General features: G+C 38.0%; 1 protein-coding gene across 1 annotated transcript; it reads left to right on the top strand.

Annotated features, from left to right (window-relative positions):
- Nucleotides 1–999: 999 nt before the first annotated feature.
- LOC149375285 (uncharacterized) lies at nucleotides 1,000–1,710 on the top strand. The gene is made up of 2 exons (XM_089589290.1): nucleotides 1,000–1,062; nucleotides 1,132–1,710. The coding sequence occupies exons 1-2, from the start codon at nucleotides 1,000–1,002 to the stop codon at nucleotides 1,708–1,710; spliced, it is 642 nt and encodes a 213-aa protein (XP_089445416.1).
- The last annotated feature ends 14,029 nt before the right edge of the window (nucleotides 1,711–15,739 follow it).

Here is a 15,739-nt window from a genome sequence, read left to right as displayed (position 1 = left end):
TCCTAGGTATGACGAATTATTATCACCGCTGCATACCGAACATAGCCATCCTATAAGCTCTACTTAACAATATGCTTTTTGGAGCCCCCAAAACAAGAAAGCAAAGTTGCTTTAGAACATAGAGGCTAATCAAGCGTTCGAAGACTGCAAAAAAGCTCTGCGAAATGCATCCATCTCCTTTTATCTGTCTCCACATACACCACTGGCTCTATCCACTGATACCTCAGACTCAGCCATTGGAGCAGTCCTTGAACAGCACATTGACTTTTAGTGGCACTCAAAGTCTTTTTACTCACGGAAGCTCATGCCAGCTGAGACCAACTATTGTACCTTCGATAAAGAGTTCCTAGCGGCCAACACGGCAGTTTAGCATTTCAGTCGTTTTATAGAAGGTTGCAGCTTCATCCTCAGGACTGACCATAAGCCACTTATTTGCATAGGTGAGCAGTTGTCCAACAAAGCGTCTCCTCTTTGACAATGGTATTTGGATTACCTGCTTCAGTTCAATGTAGGCTCTTCACACATCAAAGGTGATGACATCAAAGGTGCGCCATGGAGATGACTTCTGGACTACGATCACACCATATTGAATCAACCCAAAATAGTGACCAGGAGCTGATAAATCTACTCGACAATGGCATCTTAGACCTCCAGTTGCTACGCATCGAAGAGACCGAACTGGCCTGCAACGTCAAGAACGGAACCGTCGGGCCCTTTCTGCCAGAAATCTTGCGCCGTCAAGCTTTCGACGCTTTACACTTGCCCGCTCACCCAAGTGCTTGTATTGTCAAGCTGATGATGTTGAAATTTGTCTGTCCTGGCATTAAAAAGAATACCAATCGGTGGAGCCACACTTGCCAAGGCTGCCAACGATCAAAGCTCTTTAGACACAACCGATCCACCTTGCAATCCTTCAACCTCCTGGATAACAGGTTTGAGCACGTCTATCTGGATATCATCACCCTACCATAGGTAGGAAACTTACGCTATTGCCTTAAGATGGTGGACAGGAGCAGCAGATGGCTGGTGGCCATTCCTTCGGCCAACATCATAGCTGAGACGGTAACAGCAGCTTTTACAAAGCAGTGAATTGCAAGTTTTGGTTTTCCTCTGACCACAACTACGTATCAGGGCAAACAATTCAAATCATTACTGTTCGCAGCTTTAGCTCGCATGATAGGAGCCAAGCACGTCCATACGACGCCCTATTATTCGCAAAGCAATGGACTGGTTGAAAGGTTCCATCGCATCTCCAAGGCAGTTCTCAAGTGTAAGTCTAGCACACCTTGGCCAGAACGCCTCCCTATCACGCTTCTTGGGCTGAGAGCTTGTATCAAAAAAGACCTCCAAGCATCATCAGCAGAGATGGTGTTTGGCACCATGCTATGCTTGCTTGGTGAATTTTTCGTTTTCAACACCATCCAAGCAGAGCCAGATAAGTTTCTCAATCAGCTGAAAGATCTCAGGAGGACCCTCCAAGCAGTACTAGCCTCGCATCACGCCAAGTATGGCGTCTTCCACCACAAGACACTGGATACCTGTACAGACGTCTACTTCAAAGTCGACATTGTCCGCAAGCCACTGCAGCATCCATACACAGGCCCCCATAAGCTTGTCAAACCCCTTAACGATAAGCTTTTCATCATTCTCGTAAATGGCGTTAAGAAAACTGTGTCAACGGACGGTCTCAAGCCAGCCTTCCAAGACTAAGAGGACGTCCCAAAAACTTCTGCCGCACCACCACTAGCACAGCAAGACACCTTGCCGCCAGCACAGCAAACCACCCCACTGCCAGCACAGTAAACCGACCCGTAACCAGCTTAGCAGCAAACGTCAATTCTGAAGCCTAAGCCAGTCCTCAATAAGATTCAATCTCCCGTGCAAACAACTTCTGCAGCAAGGTAAGGGCACTCACCATCATCTAAAGCAGTGCCAACAATTTTACGTAAACAGATTTTGTTCGCTTCATGCCTTCCGAAGGTCTCTACGGGGGAGTACCTCTGGATACTCCAACGCTACCACTTGACGACGCTACGCAGCAGCACCACTGAAAGCAGAAATTAGAGCTGCGCAGCTTGCTCGCGTCGATCCAGCCCAACCTGACGACCGGTAGACTAATGCCCAACTAAGTACGTTAAGCACGCGTCAATAACTCTCGCAGTGATCTGACATTAATCTGTGATTTAATAAAATAGAGTCATAATGTATCAATAAATATTCAGTGCATACTTTTCAATGAGCGTCTGTCTCATTGTGTACTTCCACCCTAAACTCTCAATCTATTTACTTATAATTGTTTCATTTTTTTCATTTATTTTAGAACTAATTTATGTAGCTGATTCTGGTAGTCCATAACCTTTATATAATTCATTTTTTAATTTCTCAATTGAATTTAGCTATCATACAGAACTTTTTTTCTCTCTTTTTAGATCTATATTCAAACAATTTTTTAAATTTTTTCGATAAATGTTTGCTTTAAATATATTTAGACATTAAAAAACGACAAAAAACCAAACAAATTTTCTTAATTGGCATAGCCGTACAACGAAACATGCTTTTCCGAAAATTTGAATTTTGGAACCGTGTTCAACTTGACCTAGAGCAATAGCAGCATCTTAAAATGTTCTGTATTAAGTCAACTATTCTAACTATTTCAGAAGATTTTTCTCGAGTATAGTGATTTGAAATTTGTTTAAAAAAAAATACTCTAATTTCTTAAAAGACACTATATCGAGTCAACCTATTGTTAAATTACTTTGAACTCTTTTGCGTTTCACCCAAGTTCTTTTTACTTAATAAAGACAGTGGCGTTCTGGAATATTAACATAACACATTTTTCTTATAAAACTATCTTTTTTATTGAGTTTTAACCAAGGCGTCAAAGCGGTCTCTGAGTTTTCTATAGCCTTAAACATATTTTTTTCCAAATGTTTTTTTGTGCTGCATTGCAACATGTACTGGTAAGTTGAATATTAAATAGCTTTGTCGATGAAGAGGAAGTTCTTGCAACCACCATGTTGTTTTCATAGGGCTTAAATAACCATGAGCTGCACACTCTGACATTTCGCCAAATATTTTTATGTCATTTAAATTATCGTTAATATTTGTTTCTGTTAGTTTACAAAACGATCTTTTACAAAACGAAAAAACATATTTTGTACTCCGAACAGATGCTTAATATTCAACAATAAAATGACCGTCATAATTTTGACGAAAAAATTTTATTATAGGGCTCCATTACCATGAAACCATTAACTTGACCTCTTTCATTACTATTTTCTATATTATGTATGTGAGTACTACATCTATTATCATTGTATTACTTTTTTTTTTAAGTAGTACATTCAGTAAAATTTTCTCAAAAATTTCTTATACAAACATTAGGAGGGCTGATAAAATAAGGACTACATTTTTTGTATGGTGCACGTATCATACGTTTGATAACTAATTTTTTTATATGATGATTAAGTGGGATTCCGCCAAGATACAGTTGTCAGTGTTTGTAGTAGTTAATAATTTATTGCTGGAATGCAATACTACAATAATGTGAGCATGGGGTTCTCCTTTTTTTCGAAATTCAATTGTGTCAACGTGAAAAATAACTTTTTTTTAATACTTTGTATACTTACACCATCTAATATGAGTTTTACTTTTTAATGAAGTAATAATTAACAGTACTATTAAGTATATAATTAGAAGTATGACAATTCCCCTACAGCCTCTCTACGGCCCCCACGATTTTTCAAAGACCCCCGCAGCCCTTGCAGTGTAAGGGAATATTTGCTTGCTTTTTTCCTTACTTAGGTATGTTCAGTTTTCCGTTGAGACCCTTACAGGCCCTCAGAGACCCTTTACATTTCCTTCATGGTCACCTAACTTAATTTTTTTTGCCTCTCTACAAAGATAATCCACCATGTTAATAACTCCTTACAGCTTTTTGAATAGTAAGATTTTTAGTTTGTCAACTGTTCGTAAATTATTATAACTCATTAATATCTGTCGTTTTCACAGTGCCTATGAGGCAGAAAGATCAACTGCATACTCATAAATAATGTTAAAAAATCTCTGAATTTTATATATTATAATTTATTTTTTACACTTTTTTTAGTTAACAGGTGCTAACTTTTGTTGCTACTTTTGTAGTTAAGAGTGTGCTAACTCTTTATAAAATATTTGTAATTATACAATATCTATCATTTCCACACTACCCATGAGGTAGATAGCAAAACTTCAGAGTCGTTATTAATGTTGAAAAACTTTTTATTAAATATATACATAGAGTCTACAAATTATGTGAATTATTTTAGAAACTAATTTTCACGCTATTCCAAATTATAATGTTTCTAGAGCGTTGACTTTTTTAAAACCATAATTGCATAAATATTAAAAATTTATTTAAAAAAGTCTCATATTATATACGTTATATTATAAATATATGTAATGTGAAAATTTTTTATTTTGATAAAGTCAAACTAAACGTGGTGGTAATCAACAGTAGTCCTACAAATTACGAAAATTCTTAGCTTCTCTGTACCCAAATTATAACATAACTTATACTTCAACTGTTAAATTAATTCTACATCGTCAGAGACCTCACCAAATACTTTTTAAGAATTGAATATAAAAATTTATATACATTTCACTGTCAGGTGTACTAACACCATTTTAAGTTGCATGGTCTATGCACTGTTAGTTGATATATTCATGTTCAGTTAAATCAAAATTTTATTATCTAGTACATAAGTGCATTCGCTATAAGAAATCAGTAAGACTTTATTGGTTGAATACACTTATCAAATATTTTGAACATATACTACTAGTTTTACAATGTCTGGGAATTTTAAATGTTTCCACATGTTCTTTCCCAGTCATTTATAAAAATTTAGAAAACTTTTTATCTACTAAACAAATAATTATTGTTAACTTGAATAATGCAATAATTCCTATAAAAATTAAGATTGAATAATCTCAGATATAACTATACTTCTATTACTGTTTTTTATGACAGCAAGTATATGACGGAGATCTCTGTCCAAAATAACTAATTTGTTTCCAAAATATATGTTTATGATGTATAGACCACGCCAAGTTCTGTCTACTATTTCTAAGGCATTTTTTAAAATCATGGAGGCCTCATACTATGTTATTAAATCAATTTTTCATTTTTTTTTTTTTCATTCCATCTTTAAAAATACACTCTTCATATTCTTTTAGTCCAAACCAGTGGACAGTGGGTACTGTGGTATCCAAGTGTGCAGTAATAGTTATAAAATTTTATGGCAAACAATATAATTTCGAGTGTAAAAATACCTTACATGAAACAATATTGTGTTCAAAGGTAGTGCAGTTATCGTGGGAATGAGTATACTTACGTTGATTAGGTATGATTTTAATTAATATTGAATGAGTTAGCGATTCTAAACAATATTTGACGGCACAATACAATAAAAATAATATATAGACTGGCCAGTCCAAGACTGTGCCCTTTCATCGAATCTTCCAGTGATTTTAGAACAACATTCTACTGCCTACGCTGATTACATCTGTAACTTCACGCTAACATCTACCACATAGGATTCCACTTTTATTTCTCGTCCATATTTAATACCCAAAATATAATTGTATATAAAAAAATTGAGAAAAACCATTCTTTAGTATAGTTTTCTTTCGTAAGGAAATATTACATGCCAGTGAACATCCCTTCAGGACGTTCATCACACATAGATTTTCTTGACAGATATTATTCAAATGTCAAATGTATGTTAAAATAGCATAAAGAATACCCACGAACGTTGCAGCTCGTTTGACTGTACCATTATTTTATACATGATACATTTAAAAAAATATATGTTTAACATGTAACTATGTGAAAAATTACATTAAATGGCATTTATATGGTTTGTAACCTATCGAATTTTCAAATAGACTCACAAGTTGAATTTTAAATAAACTAAGAAAGAGGGGATAAAGTGTGCGTGAAAGCATGTACATGAGTACACCCACATAAAAAAAGAATTGCTAGTGTCACGTCCGATATCATACCTATACGTACGTGCGCCCCCTATTTTTAGGGCCTCCTACAGATAATTGTAGTGGGAGAGAGTCAAGGGATAAGCAGATAGGATACTGAAGGGAGCTGGCGCTCTCTGGCTAGAACCAGCGACGGCGAAGGCCATACACACGTGACGCGTTCTTCTCTCGTTTTTGCATAAATAACTACGTTGATACTATTTCCTTGACTATTCACTTCGTGCACACCCCAAGACCATGGAATTCTAAGAAACAGTTTTGGTGTCAAAACTGGGATAGCCACCACAATCAAATAAAAATAAATTTTTTTTTTCGGTTTTCTCGATGGTAAAGTATCGACCCTCGCGATTTTTGGAAAACACACATAGTGTCATGCCACGAAGTGTACAAGAAACTGCTACGAGAGGGATCAGCAAAACAAGAAGTGGCCAGAGTACGAAGAAAAGTAACTTCAAACCAAGGACCATGGTGGCGGATACCCAGGACTACGATAGAAATTGAGCAAACAAGGATGTTAAGAGTCTTGGTTGCCGTCTTTCTAGTCGGGAGCATATGGTAAGTACTTAAGATTTACAAATAAATAAATATATTTAACCACGTTAGGGGTTCTTTTAAGAATTTAAGTGCGTTATAAATTTTTTTTTTTTTGCTGTATCAGTTTTGCGTTCAGTATCCTCCTTATAATATCAGTAGTGTAGCGCTAAAGTAATTTATCGTGTGTCAGAAAGATTTGGGATCGTAAAAAAAATTAAATCTGGTTTAAAGCGAGAAAATAATAAATGAATAAATAATAATAAAATAAGACATATGATAAATAAAAAGCAGGCTAATCATCGTGAATAGGAACGCGAAGAATCGTACACAAATTCACTTATAAGTGTTTAAGCGCTTCCATACAGGCAGGAAATAGAGAAAAACAAAAAAAAATGATAAAAAATTTACGATGGAAAAGTTCGATGAACCACAAAGTGATGTAACAAGTGTTAGGAAGGGCAAAATTCCCTATCCGGAAAACGAGCCAGAGTCAGAAATATTGACCGTATTTTTAGAACACTTCCTCCAAACTTAAATTAAATAGAAATAAATGAGCAAAAAACAGCGTATGCTAATGTTAAAATTCTTAAAAAACATGAAACCAGGGGTTATTAGGGAGAAAGTCTCACAAACAACGTCCTGTGTAATAGGGGTGGGTGCAAAATATTTAAACACCGTGAAAAACGACGTGGCGAATATGTCACCCTTAAAGACTGCAGATTATACAGCTGGAAATAGAATGAGCAAAATTTTGAGGGACGTAAACTTGCACTTGAAAGATAGAATCCACAGTAAGCATACACAGGATGTGCTTCAACATGCGTTCAGACGAAGAGAAAAACAAGCAGCGCAGCAAACAGCACAGCAATGTGCGACACAGTTTTTGGAGGAAACACTAACATAAGATTGTAGAAAATTCGTACTTGGCCATAAAAACAATTGGGGCCTAACGTCAAGGACGTCGGGAGAGGTAAAAATGTTTGAGGCGCAGCAAACGGAAATTCCAAGTTTTTCGGGCGCAAGGATGCATGATGCTGGACCCAGCTACAAACCTACAGGCCCAATAAATGAAAGGGTGACAGGCCAACCGAGAGCACCGTAATCTATATGGCCGTTTTGGAATAATAATATAAGAAGGGAATACATTTTACAAGAGCATCAACATCAAGCGCAGCCAAATCCAACTTACATAAACCCCATCATGAGTCAACAGCGAGCAGAAAACACGGACCCTGTTAGCATGCACAATAGTGCACTGTCCCATGTCAATAGCGCAGCAAGTGGCATCCCTATATTCCATAGAGATCCAATAAGCTTTCCGCTTTTTGAACAGATGGCGAGGACAGCCAATCTAGCAGTTCCGCCGCAGTATGAAAAATACTTCGTAGGTACACTAGGCAGTAAACGTAAAGAGATCGTGGTGGAATAATTTTGCACCTGATTATCGCTGTTTAATACCGTAGACCATTTTTACTCGCTCTATCACGGCGATTCAGGAGCGTGGGAGGCATCAATACACAGCTAGCCCAACTTAAGTCACTGACTCAACTGAACAGCGAGTCAGTTATTCAGTACTGCAGCCGGGTGCAATGGTTGCACAATAGAATAATGATAACAAATGACGCTAACCCACAGCTGTCCCATATTCAGAAAATTGCCCTAAAGCAATCGGCAGATAGAGAGTCAGCGAGACAGTTCATCTATGGGTTGAAAGCGCTTTACAGTAGGAACGTGGCTGGGGTAAAACCTGTAACACTGGAGGAGGCCATTAAAGCGGCTATATACGTAGATAACGAGTTCAGTCTATGTCAAATGGCATACAATAACTTCAGCACACATGCAACATGGGAGAGTTGTTTTGATAAGAGAAATCCAAGGATAGGCATAGTAATCAGCGATGCGCCGGAGGAAAAGAGTAATACGGACGAGTGGGATGGCAACAGAGATGTTAAGTGGTGCTTATATTGTCAGAAGCACTGTCTGCACTCTATGAGTGGGTGTGAAATGCTATGGAGGGACGCGAAAAACGTTAGAATAAAAGACCCTGATAGGGCTGAAACAGAACAGCCCAAGAGACTAACAGAGATAGAGGCCAAAAAAGAGGGAAGACCTGCGTACGATGATCAAGCACCTAATGTGCAGTATAGTAATCCTGATCCTAGAAATTACCATAACAAACATGATAGCTATACATCCAATTATAATACTTAGAATGATAATAATAATAAAAACTTCAATGGCAACAATAGTAACCCTCCGGTAAATAATAACAGTAACAATAGTAGGCCAATCGAAAAGAATAGGAATTGCACGCTCGGTAATGACAACTATAATAATTATAATCAGTGACAGAAAAATAATTATAATAATAACGGACCCATGAACAACAGTTATAACCTCTACAATCAGAGAGGAAACCAAAATAGTTGATATAATCATGAGAAAAGTACGAGAACAGACGGGTCACGCATAGGAAATTTAAACTCCCAGGATCCTTGATGCGCTCCCTAGGCGTTGGGTATTACCCAGCAGATAGGAAGATAACAAAAACACTTGGCAGCAGAGAAACGGCAAGCGTACAGGTAAGAGAGTCACTAGCTGCGAGTACGAGAGTTGATATGATGACAAGAAGAGATAATTTGCCTCAAAACAGTCCTCAAATGGAAAAAGGACGAAACGATAACGGAAGCGAGCCTCGGCGTGAAACAACAATAAATATATTTCTAGCCGGTGGACACCCCCTTTGGTATTTATGACAAGCACTCAACTAAGAGGTGGAAAAGAGAAATTTTACGTGGAACCAGGAGTTGAAATTTCTATTATAAAGGAAGACAAAGTTTTTCCAAATGCAATTTCTTGGGTTTGTCAGATATTTTTGACGATTTATCCAGAGTTATGCAAAAATTTCTTAGCTGCTCTCCAAACTCTTGAGAAAAGGAATAGGGTTTAAATGGGAAGAGCAGCAGGAGCAAGCCTTCAAAACACTAGTTGATGCATTATGTAGTGAGCTGGTATTCATTGCATCTAATCTGAAGGAGCCCTTTATAGTTACAACGGATGCGTCAGACTACGCAATTGGAGCAATACTAATCCAAGACCAATTGGGGAAAGATGGACCGTGTGAATATGCTTCATAATGCCTTTGAGGCAGCGAACTACGCTACCCAACGTATGATTAGGAGCTGTTGGCGATCATGTTTGCAAAAGAACAGTTTTGGCCGAACTTATTTGGGCAAAAATTTACAGTGGTTACAGATCATGAGCCACTAAGACATTATCATACGTCAAATAAGCCTGACATAAGATTTAATAGGCTGAAAGCGGAACTACGAGGCTACGAGTTTGACGTAGTATATGAGCCAGGCATTTAAAATAAAGCATCTGACGCACTTTCTCGAAATCCAGTGATAGAAGAGAGAGAAATAAACACTAAACGGCCACGCCGAGAATTGTATCAGCTGGCAGACGAATAGGAGAAAGAAGGACTAGCCGACAGCGATGGGCCTTCAGCGTGCATTTTTAAAACACAAGCGACTCGTAAACAGCGTATTTAGGGAAATACCAAGAAACGAAGAATTCTTTACTCTTATTGAGAGGACTTAGATAAGGAAGTACTGAAGAAAAAACAAAATTTTGATGGATGGAATGGAAATAATTGTGATATAAAAATAGATGCCCAAGTTGATGGTGAAGGAGACTCCGAGTCCAAGGAAAAAGTAGAAATAAAAAAAAATTAAGCGAAAGGAAAACAGTGAGAAAACGAGGTTACCTATGGAAGAATATTATAGTTAGCAATTTAAAAACGGGATCAAACACGGAATACAACAAGAGTCCGTTAAAGGATATAAGTGTTGCGAATTACGGAACACTAATCAAAATGAATAGCGAATCAGGAAATCACAGTACAGGACTTGATGATTGGGGCTGGAAGCTGATACAAGCAAGCTTGCCAGCCGAAGAGGCGAGGAGAGTGAAAGGCACCCGAGAGTTAACGGAAATAAACGAGGTAGCAGGAAGCATCGAGACCTTTAGAAAAGGTGTTTTCGAAGGCAGAGGTGTTAAAGCGTCGGAGAGAGCCAATCAAGCACAAGAGAGGTCGAAGGAAGAGGAGAGTGAAGGAGAAACACCACAGTACGAGCATACAGCGAATGAGCCACTCACTGGCGGTACTTATGAATGTAATAAAAGGGTGCAAGGAAAAAAAAAATTATGTAATGGACAGAATGAAAATAAGTGCGATATAGAAAAAGAAGGCTCAGGTTCAGTAATGAAGTTAAAAAAATGATAAGACCGATCGCTGCGGCAGGGGATGATCCTATTTCCCAAGGAATGACGGACGGAAAATGAAGTTATATTATGAAAGAACCAAGGGGAGTAAAAATGACGAGTACACCAGCTGCAGTATTTATGGAGGAAAGAAAGCGAAAATTGTGGAAGAGATAACTGGATACATTAAACAGACAAAAGCCGAATTTTTTGATTACGCTGACAATAATGAGCCCTTCGGAGAAAATAGTAATAGCTTATTGTGATACACCACGAACGTCAAATAGTACAACAACTTAAAATCCGGAAAAAGAAGAACGTAGGTCAGCGAAGCCGTCAGGGGGTGCAGAAACAAACTTTGCTCCAACAGCAGAGGTGGACAAGGAAGGAGATATACACGATTTGTTGGAGGGAAGATAAGACGAACTGCGGGCACAAGTTATGATCGACGTAAGAAGGTGAGATGTAGAGGGAAGGCTGAAAATGAGGATTGACGTGCGGAAGCCCAACAAAAAAATACCTGAGGAAAAAGCGTCACAGAAAAAATGGAAAAAAACAAACCCAATGTTGCGTAAAATTAATAAGCGAGTCCAGTTCGAGGAACCAGGGAATCAAACAGTAAAGGAGCCCAACTTGATGCCAGACACACATGCACTGACGGACAAGTGACTGGCGTATCTTAACGATAATACGCGAAGAGAAACGAATGAATGCATTCAACCTCATAAAACACTTTCTAGAATGCCAGGACTATTTCATAGCCTAATATTTTCATTTAATTTTAATCTATCAATTTATAAGCTGAGAATGATATTAAAAAGTTCAGAATACCTGCAAAGATGTAGAAAGCCAGAAGCAACAGAAAATATACTAAAGTTGTGTACGTAATATGGAAATGGGGAATGTATATAGAGATTTTGACAAGAATTAAAAAAAAATGTGCGTGTACACCTTAAATTAAATGGGGGAAATTATATTCATACGCACTATATTGCAACAGCCAAAGAAGAAATCAGCCACTTACATCTATAAGGTAACGGTGAGAGCGCCTATTACATGCCCCTAGTACAAAATCCTAACACGGAATCGAAAAGTAATATACACAACAAAACTTGCATAAGACCCCCACCTGAACCACCTCCATCACCAGACACTTAAAGCGACTGCAAGCCATTGACTGACGAGAGTACGACGACGATAGTTATAACAATATTAATAATGTTAATTATAATAACGATAGTAATATAAATAATAATAATATTGATATAAAAAATACAGAATATAGGAATAATAAAGGTAGTATACTGATATAGTATATTGTGTAGGAAGACAGGATAAACAGAAACATACGTGTATAAGTATATTGGGAAAAGCGTTATTTTTCTTTAATTTGCGGCTCTTGGACGAGCTGCGAGTATACAACGAATGATACGAAAAGAAAATATAAAATAATTGATAACTGCGCAACCAACAGATATTCTGACAATCGACCCACCCCCTTGTAAAGAAAGAATATTGGTCAAATACGTACAAAAAATCAGTTTTTTTAAATATTCGCGACCCCCAGATGAGAGGTGAATAAACAATAATGTTAGGATCAAAAAAAGTGAAACACATGTCTGCATATTTGTAACGGTGAGGAATTACAATAAAAACACATGAAGATACGGGAACGAATTAGAAAGCATACAAGATGCGCGCGTCACATTCTCTAACAAAAAATGTGAAAAAAAAATTTATAGTAAGAATAATAATTAAAAAAAAGTTGTGTAACAATAATGAAAAAGATAACAATAAAATAATAAACAGTAAGCGTTACCAACACAAAAGCAAGGTGCTACAGTCGTTTAAGGCTAAATAACATGTATAAAAACGAAATAATTAGGCTGTAAGTATGGAAAATACAGGGTCGAATAGAGAAGAAAAAAATAATAAATCAAAAGGCAGGAAGGAGTTCGAAAAGGATATTGATCAGATTCTAGGTAACGCAAAATTATTGTTTTTTTTGGACACTGTGATCCCTTAAAGTAATCACATTCGCAGCGTTTAAGGACCACCCCTCTCTTGCTTGAAAATGATCTAAAAATATCCCACTACCCTCACAGATTCCTCAAAGATCCTTCCGACATGGACCTGGAGAAATCGAAAGCAATTCTCGTACCCCGACGAAGGCCCAAAGACTGCGCAGTGAGCTCCCCTAGCTGACGCTAGTATGCAGGAGAATAAAAATTAAGCAAAGCATTGAAATCCACAAAAAAAATCAACGTAATGGATTATCTGGACGCTAGGGGGGTATTAAAGAAATAATCAACAATACTGCTAAAAACAATACCAACAGTTTCTGCTAAAATAAACTCACCCAGCACCTTTAGGGCGTGGGACACACCAAAGATCCAGAGACATTATGGAAGTGGCAAACCACCTGGATAATGCACAAAAAAAAAAAAAAACGAACAAACAAACAAGCAAAAACAAAAAAAACCAAAAAGATGAGAAAGGTGGATAAGTAGTCACCTACCTGGGCAAACATAGTGGCTACGGCACTAAAAATGAAGTGTACGAATCGACGAAAAGCCGCAATACAATGTTACATCGAGGCTGCGCTCGACGTACCTTTTTTTTTTCCTCCTCCTCTCCTTATCCTCCTCGTAAAGCCGCGTTTTCGTAGCAAGCTAAAAGACATACACGCACACATACACCAAGTACCAAAACTAAGGCTTCGTGACACACAAATAAGGAGAAACCGAGCTAGACAAAGAAGAACTAGTCTACATCTCCCTCCCTCCTTATACGTCGACATCGCCTGATGAAATTTAATAATTTCTATCCTTGCCCTCTTCTGTGTCCTAACCATTCGTGCCGGTTGGTGCAAATGCCGATGGCCAAACAACTAGCCTCCAATTAAAAAAAAATCAATCAAGCAACGCTAAGTTGTGTGCCGGTTGGTGCAAATGCCGATGGCCAAACAACTAGCCTCCATTTTAAAAAAATCAATTAAGCAACGCTAAGTTGTGTGCCGGTTGGTGCAAATGCCGATGGCCAAACAACTAGCCTCCATTTAAAAAAGAAATCAATCAAGCAACGCTAAGTTGTGTGCCGGTTGGTGCAAACGCCGATGGCCAAACAACTAGCCTCCAATTAAAAATCAAGCAACGCTAAGTTGTGTGCCGGTTGGTGCAAATGCCGATGGCCAAACAACTAGCCTCCATTTAAAAAAAATCAAGCAACACTAAGTTACGTGCCGTGGGTACGAATACCGATGGCCAAGAAGCTAGCTAACCGTTCTTCAATCATCTACCCTGTTCCTATCCTAGTGCCTCGTCCTCAACCCTTGCTGTCGTGTCCCCAGGCTATTGAGCGAAAGCTTAGGCCTAAATACAAAATTTACTATTACGCCGTCTTCGACGTAACAGAGGATAATTTTTGCAGGCTCTGGAGGGATAAATAGTGTTAGGGTCGCCGTAGCGACGACGTAGAGCACTTGTGCAACAGAGGAAGTTAAAATTTCCAAAAGGAATTTTTTTTTATCTATAAAAGGATTAGGGCGAAGAAAATCAATTAGTTGACCCCCTTTTATTTTTATTTGTATGTGTGTAAATTCAAGTTTTTCTTTCTTTTCTTAATTAAGTGAGCCTTCAACTCACCGAAGCTGCTAAAAGACGGATCGAACAGGCGCCGTCAGAAGCAGATAAGAGAAAAATTATACGATATATAAAGAAACAACAGAGGTGGACCCTGAACAAACGAAACAGAAAATTACTTGGGGCCTATCAAAAGAGAGGAGAGTCCCGGGAACCATCCAAGAGAAATCCGGACTTACCAGTACCACTGTGGCCAAAATAAGAGAGTGTTGCGGTGAAATCAAGTCATCGCAGAAAGCGATCTTCCCGGCCCAAAATTATCAGCGACATTATTTTACCTACAACATCGCACATAAAGGCAATATATCCACCAGCACTAAGAAGGACGTCACACGATCCAAACGCTTATGATCCTGACTATCCGGAGATAGTCACAGCTGCTGATCGCGAAATAGAAGCGATCTCACAACAGCAAACGCCCTTACCCGACCGTCTGCAGCAGCTCATATACGATTCGGAACCTGATCGTAAACAACCGGAACGCCCAGTGACGCCGGGCAAATGGTATGTGAGCGGGAATACAAGTGCAGGTGCGAGTGCGAGTGAGAGTGTGCAACAATAAAGAAAAAAAAAAAAAAAAAAGGGAGAACACACACACAGAAAAACTAAAGTGATTTGAGTGTAGTTTTAAAATAATAATAAGTGAAATGTCCTTAAAAAAGGTAAACATTTAGAAATAAATACAGTAAATAAGCGCATTTCTTGTGTTAAAAAGAAAAAAAAAAAAAAAAAAAAAAAAAACCCCTAGATTAATTTGCTTTAAATAATAACGAGTTTTACAAAAATACAAAAATACAGCTTTGGTTGTTCTTTTTATTTGTGGTGCAGGCGGGCTACTAGATTTGACTCTGAAGTGACGCGACTCTAGTGCATTCATTTGCGCAAAAGCGTATCGAGTAAGCTAAGTCCCTGTGCATTCAATTGCACGGGCTGGCCGTCTCTACGCAACGCATCCCTTAGGAGTTCAAATTGGAAGCTTGTACGCTCCAAATAACACCTTATCTCTATAATTCACTGAATACTATATATTTTTTTTTTTATCAGTAATTATTGTTTTTTTTTTCTTTTCCTTTTTCTTCTTTTTTTTTCAATTCTGTTTAATGAAGAGTCGAAGGGTAGGAAAACACAGGAGGCGATTTTTAGAAAAGGCACGGCTAATAAACGGGTCAGTTTCAAATCAGAGGACGGTCCAGAGCACCGCCTCAACTCAAACTGATAAAAACATATCAATTAATAAAGGCGACTACAAAATATTGCAGCCTCGCCAC

The sequence above is a fragment of the Copidosoma floridanum genome, unplaced genomic scaffold (genome assembly GCF_036245765.1).
Source record: "Copidosoma floridanum isolate Cflo_tuat_1 unplaced genomic scaffold, Cflo_Japanese_pri ptg000008l, whole genome shotgun sequence".
Classification (NCBI taxonomy): Eukaryota; Metazoa; Arthropoda; class Insecta; order Hymenoptera; family Encyrtidae; genus Copidosoma; species Copidosoma floridanum.
The sequence above is the reverse complement of the archived record's forward strand: the minus strand, read 5'-3'. Positions and strand labels throughout refer to the sequence as shown.

What these genes read in the sequence shown, in the direction of transcription:
- LOC149375285 (XM_089589290.1), top strand. Translation starts at nt 1,000, where the DNA reads ATGGTGGACAGGAGCAGCAGATGGCTGGTGGCCATTCCTTCGGCCAAC. An exon ending in CCAACATCATAGCTGAGACG is followed by an intron (nt 1,063 to 1,131) that starts GTAACAGCAGCT and finishes ACTACGTATCAG; the next exon opens with GGCAAACAATTCAAATCATT.